Source organism: Vombatus ursinus, unplaced genomic scaffold, assembly GCF_900497805.2.
Source record: "Vombatus ursinus unplaced genomic scaffold, bare-nosed wombat genome assembly UNPS02014787.1, whole genome shotgun sequence".
Classification (NCBI taxonomy): domain Eukaryota; kingdom Metazoa; phylum Chordata; class Mammalia; order Diprotodontia; family Vombatidae; genus Vombatus; species Vombatus ursinus.
This window is the reverse complement of record NW_020954565.1, coordinates 3,950,439-3,957,002: the sequence shown is the minus strand read 5'-3', so window position 1 is coordinate 3,957,002 and position 6,564 is coordinate 3,950,439. Positions and strand designations below refer to the sequence as shown.

Genomic DNA, 6,564 nt, shown 5'->3' with positions numbered 1-6,564 from the left:
TTAAAACTCAAAAGCTTATGGAAGTGATTGCTGATAAATAAAAATAAATTAATAAAAAAAAAAGAATCAGAGATATCACTAAGATTTTGAACCGAAGAAAATGGGTAAAGTGGCAAAGCTACTGATCAAAATATGGTTCTGGAAAGGGATGCAGGTGTGAGGGGAAATAGCAAGGTTTGGTCATTCTGAATTTGATGTGCAAGCGGGCAATCTGGTGGGCACATGCTGAGCAGCTGCATAGTCAGGTCTGGAGTTCAGAAAAGGGGATATGGCTAGAGAAGCCTTTATCATTTGTATAAGCTGAAGCTGTGTCAAATGAATGGGACTGTCTAACGAAAAGGCGTGGAGAAAGGGGTGACACGCAAAACCTTGAGACAAAGATCCAAGAGAACAGTGATCCAAGGGAGGAAAAAAGAGTAGTAGAGTAGCCAGAGAGTAATATGTCTGAAGCTAAACAAAAGGAAAACATCTAGAAGCACAGAGAGAGAGTAGTCAAAAGTATCACATTTTTAAAAGAGGTCAATAAGGATGAAAGTTTGGAAAAAAGGCACTGCATTGGTTAATGGCTCCCTTTGAAAGAAAAGCTCTAGGAGAACAGTAGAGACAGAAACCAGATTATAAAAGAGAAATTGACTTTAAGGAAGTGGGACCATCTAGTGTTGTGCTACTTCTTCAAGAAATCTGGCCGTGAAGAGAAGTAAGGGGATAGCAGCTGGAAAGGGTACAAGGATTGAAGACAGCCTTTGTTTGTTTCTTAAAGGACTGGGGAAACTTGAAAATTCAATTAATTTAAACAAACATTTGTTAAGTACCTACTATGCATAAAGTGCTGGGATTACGAAATGAAAAGTGATTCCCATCCTCAAGAAGTTTGTATTCTCCTGGATGATCCAATATATAAACAAAGGTAAATACAAAATAATTTAAGGATGGAGAGAAACAGCTAGAGGGACCAAGGAAGGCTTTATATAGGACGTGGTGCTCGGGATGAGTGCTGAAGCAGTGACAGATTCAAAGAAGAGATGAGGAGAGCCCATTCCAAGCGTGGGACAAAGGCACAGAGGTAGAAGATGAAAAACTTACAATAAGCAGTCATATTGTGCCAGGAATGTGTCAGGCTGAGGAATGTGTATGCTACTCGACATAAAATGGGGATCCACTAAAAATCTTTGAACAGAACAGTGGTGACCATCAGATGTGTGCTTTAGGAAGACTATTTTTGGCGGTCTTGTGGAGGATGAATAGGAGAGGGGACAGACTGGAAGCAGAGAGGCCAGTTTACAAAGATATTGTAATAGTCCAGGTGAGAAGTGAAGAAGACCTGAACCAGAGTGGTGATTGAATGCAGAGGAATATCAGAGATTTAAGATGCATGAGAGAAGAGATGATAAAAGGTCCTGGAGAAGGGAAATTTACTATCTTTGTGACCTTGGGCAGTCACTTAGCCTGCCTGGGTCTCAGTTTCTCCATCTGCAAGATTAAGGCGTTAGATTACATGGCCTCTTCAGTCCATTTCTGCTTTAAACCTATGTTCCCATGTAGAAGGATGGGATCAAGGATACAAGTAGATAGATAATTACAAGATATTATGTCAAATTAAAGACTAGAATGAGCATGTCTAATCTGCACATTTTTATGCTTCTATATTTCATACCTGTTGCCACACCACATAAATGTTTTCCAATACCAACCACAGGTAACTTTTCTTTTATTAGCACAGGTATTTTGCCTGAAAAAAAAAAAGGATGGGAAAACTGAGAAGCCTTTAGATTATAAATCTCTTATGAAAGGAAAAAAAATATCTCTCTTCAGAGAGAGAGGGAGAAAGAGAGAAAACTAATAGAACCAAAGAACTATACAATTTGAGAGTTGTAATGGTCATCATCTGTAAAAGGAGTCATTCATACTTTGACTGACAAAGTAAGTCATCAGCCAATATCAGTTATGATCATAACCTTGGTCCCTGATCCCAAGTTAAGCCCTCTTATCACGACACCACATTGCTTCTGATTGTTTTCTGACTGTCTCCATGAATTGATTTAATTTAATTGATCAAATGAATTAATACATGTAAGGTGTTTTGCAAACCATACAGTGCTATATAAATGCAATTTTTAATTATTCATCACCCTAGAGTCATGATTGAGACAGATATTACCATAAAAATAATCAACCAATTCAATAACACAAATAGTTAAATACTGACTGTGAGCAGAGACTAGGCTAGAAACTGGGGTCTAAGACCCAAGCCCTCCCTCCATGGAGCTTAGTGTCTCATAAGATCATAAGGGGCAAAGACAGATAACTATAATACACAATGTTACCTGTTAAGTGTATTAGATAGTTGCTTAACAGAACATTATGTGAAATACTAAATGGGCCAGTCTTGGAAGAGGCAGCATTTAGGATTTAGGATCCTCAGATTTCAGTGTTGGATGGAACTTTAGATGTTACGGAGTCCAATCCCCTTATTTTTCTCCTGAGCACATCTCCAGTCTCACATCACCATCTTCTTGTTGGATGTCCCATTGATACCTCAAGTTCAACATGTCCAAAATTGATTTCCCCCTGAAACTCACTACTCATCTAAATCTTCTTATTTCTCTTGAAGATCAAACCAACCTTCAATCACCCTAGTTTGCAATTTCAGAGTCATCCAAAGCCTCTCCTTTCCTCTACCCACACGGTTACCATCCTAGCTCAGACCTTCATTACTTCTCAACTGGACTAATTCCAATATTTATTGGTGACCTGTCTCTAGTCATTGCCCTCTCCAATTTTTCCTCCACATAGCTGATGAAATGATAGTTCTACAGGATAGATCTGACCATCTCACCCCTCTTCAAGAAGTGCCAGTGACCCCTAATGTCTGTAGGATAAAATGGTGTTTAACTCTCTAAAATCTGGTGCCAGCCTATCTACCTGATTTCACCTTCCTTACCCCAGGTGATCTACATGCCAGCCACTGCTGACTTGCTGTTCCTTTACATGACATTCTACCTTTTACCTACATGCAGTCTTCCTCATACCTGGAAGGCTGCTCTCCTTCCTCACCTCTATTTTGTGGGATGCCTGGCTCCCTTCGAAGCTCCGTTCAAGTGCTACCTTCTCCATGCAGCCATTCTTGAGCCCTTTGGCTGTTCGTCCGCTTCTTTCCCACTAAGATTACTTGGTGATGACTTCCCTGGAGTCATACTGTTTCCCCTTAGTAGACTGTAGGGGCTGTTTCACTTCTCTTTGTATGAGGCTTTCAGCAGTTATGTAGCTAGGTCATGATTGCACAGGTAGTGATATCTCAAGTAGGATTTGAACCCAGGTCTTGATTCTAAAAGCTCTGCTAGCTGGGATGTCTTCTGATAACAAATTGGGTGTTTTTTTGCTACACTGAACTTATAGTCAAAAAATACCAATCACAAAATCTCACAAATGGACAGAGTCTCTGTGCGACTCATGACTGAAATAGAATTCCATCTCTAGCATCATCCTCTTTTTCTTTCTATGATGTTATTAAGGTCTACAATGTGAAAGATTAAATATTTTTACTCCTGAGTTTCCCCTGAAACAATGTTCTTTGTGATGGGATTTCTAAGTAACCAGCAGAGTTTGGAAACATAATTTATTACCATTTAACTGAAAATTATACAACTTACTCAAACATAAATGTTGAATGTCAATTTGAAGCCTTTCAAATACAGAGTTTCTGTTTTTGTGTTTACCATCTACCTGCACAAATAAAATACCATTATTACAATGAATTTTTATTTAAAACACTTCATAAGACTTTAAAATATCAGCAATGTCTTTTGATTTTCATACAAAATATGAAGCAAAGTAAATCTTATTTATGTTTTCATTATTGTAAAGCCTTAGAACTATAAAACAATCAAGAACACAAGTTGGATGTTACCTTCATGGCTAGTATTTGGTGATAATTCCAAATACTCTTAAAAACTTGGAGCAAAGGCTGTAAGTTGTGTTGATGCAATTTAAGTCAAACACAATCATTAGAAATAGAAAAAATTAAGATTTCCCCGACCCACCCAGGAGGAGGATTGATAGTCCTTCCTTCAAAGCCCTGCTCAGGTGCCACCTGCTATAGGAGGTCCTAATTGAACCCCACAGTTATTTGGACTCTCTTGCTTTTGGAATTACTTTTTAGATACTTAGTACTTATTTACACTTGTGTTCTACATGTTGTAGCCAACTCTTCCCCACCCACCCACCCTCTAATCCCCAGGAGAACGTAAGCTCCTTAAAATCAGGACCTGTTCTGTTTTTATGTTTATAACTGCAAAGTCTAGTAGCACCTTGAAAATAAATAGCACTTAATGTTTCCTTCTAAATACTTGACTTCTAAGAGACTGCCATTTTCCTTTTTTTTCTTTCTTTCTATCTTTTTTTTTTTTTGCTTAGGCAGTTGGGGTTAAGCGACTTGCCCAGGGTCACACAGCTAGTAAGTGTCAAGTGTTTGGTCTGAGGCCAGATTTGAACTCAGGTCCTCCTGACTTCAGGGCCGGTGCTCTATCCACTGCACCACCTAGCTGCCCCTGAGACTACCATTTTCTAAAGACAAATCCAAAACATGAGGCTGACATATCTTAGTGTTTTAACCTACCTTGAATCTTGTGGTCACCCTTTCTACTAGCAGGAAGTAGACTTTTTCAGCTTCTTGTAAGGCAATACCAACCCAATGAGACAATTTTCCCCTTCCAGCTCCAAACTCAACAAAGCACCTTCTTGGTCCCAGTAAATTTAATCTTTCAATGTTACCTAAAATTGAAGCCTGTAAACTTCTTAAGATTATTTCATATAAAAACCAAAAAAACATTTGGTCCAATGTAGAAAAATGACAATGTAATTTGATATGTTCAATTAATTAAGAAAGGTCAATATATTCATATTGATCATTTAAATTTGATATTCATTTACTTTAATTTTGTGACCAGCTTTTATGCTTGTTCCCATAAAATCCTGGTGAGTAGAAACAGCCTTTAGAACAGACCTGATGAGACTATAAGCAAGTTATTTTTGTGCAAGAGAATAACAATGGGGTCACGAAGAGTTGGACATGACTGAAAAATGACTGAATAACGATGGGCCTGGGTATGGTAGCACATGCCTGTAATCTCTGCTACTGGAAAAGGGTGAGACTGGTGGATTGCTTGAGTTTAGGAACTCTGAGCGATCTAGCTGAATGTGGTAAATTGCTTAAGTGACATGGGTAGGGTAGAGATGGAAGGTAGAGGTAGAGGAAGGGGCAAACCTGCCCAGTTTGAAAAGGGATCAGGTGAAAGGTACTGATCAGTAGTGAGATCAGGACCACCAGTGGCAGCCTAGGTAAGATAGGGAAACCCAATCTTCCCAGCCAAAAAAAAAATTGCTATGGTTAAGATATTATTACTCCGTGGCCAATCTAAGGATCAGCCTCACTGAATTTAGCTAAGCCTGAACACTGGACAAAAGACACATAGTGTATCATTGGGCATAAGTCATTGTAACCTGGTAGGCATTGCGAGAGCTTGTAACCCACTAACACATCATTTAAGAACCCAGGGTCACTTCTACACCATGATGATACATTAAAGGATAAATTTAGAAGAGATTCTCTTACTAATTATACCTAGAAATATTATTTCTGGGAATTAGTTGTATGCATGGAACAGTAAACAATTTTCATTAAATATAGATACTACAGCATAGTCCATACCTGTTGTTTCAAATGCTTGAATGCAGAATCACCATTTTTGGGGTCATTTAGGACATCATGCAATGCAGGATGTGACATTATTTGATCTTTAAGTGTACAATCCATACCTATGTCAAAAATATAAGTGCAAAAACTTAAGCAAGCTGAAAAATGAAAACTTAAGGATCTAACTCCAGGGTCATTTATTAAAACAGGCTATCAACTAATATAACATCTAATCACCTAAGGCCATAAAATATTTTATTGTCCAATTTTAATCAGACTTACCTTTACTGACTTTTCTCAATTTCTTAATTAAGTTTTCCAATTGCTCTTCAGAAAGAGAAGAAATTGGGACCTGTATATAAATAAAATACAGCAAATAAAATATTTCCTTTTAAGGATTCTCTATACAAGCAGACTTATGAATAATCAACTTTTTTTTTATTCCATAGTTTTTCTTTTTTTAGAAGTAATTTATTTTGATTTATCAACAATCATTTCTTTTTTTTTTCTTTTTTTAGGCATTTGGGGTTAAGTGACTTGCCCAGGGTCACACAGCTAGTAAGTGTCAAGTGTTTGGCCTGAGGCCGGATTTGAACTCAGGTCCTCCTGACTTCAGGGCTGGTGCTCTACCCACTGCGCCACCTAGCTGCCCCTCAAAAATCATTTCCATAAACTTTGGAGTTTTAAATTTTTTCCCCCTCCCTCGCCCCCTCCCTCTCCAAGAGGGCATGCAATCTGATATAGGCTATACGTATACATTCCTATTAAACATATTTTCACATTAGTGATGTTGTAAGTAAGAATAAGAACCAATAGGAGGAACTACCAGAAAGAGGAAACAAAACACAATAGAAGAAAAAAAAAATAGCAAA

At 38.0% G+C, this 6,564-nt stretch overlaps 1 protein-coding gene across 1 annotated transcript in view; it reads right to left on the bottom strand.

Moving 5' to 3' along the window:
- Positions 1-6,564, bottom strand: part of TRMT13 (tRNA methyltransferase 13 homolog) — a 23,088-nt gene that overhangs the window by 6,486 nt on the left and 10,038 nt on the right. The window contains exons 5-9 of the mRNA XM_027868280.1: positions 5,975-6,044; positions 5,708-5,814; positions 4,616-4,783; positions 3,651-3,723; positions 1,655-1,729 (exon numbers count right to left, since the gene is read on the bottom strand). Of these exons, the coding sequence (XP_027724081.1) occupies positions 1,655-1,729; positions 3,651-3,723; positions 4,616-4,783; positions 5,708-5,814; positions 5,975-6,044 (493 nt within the window). The remainder of the gene's footprint in view (positions 1-1,654; positions 1,730-3,650; positions 3,724-4,615; positions 4,784-5,707; positions 5,815-5,974; positions 6,045-6,564) is intronic.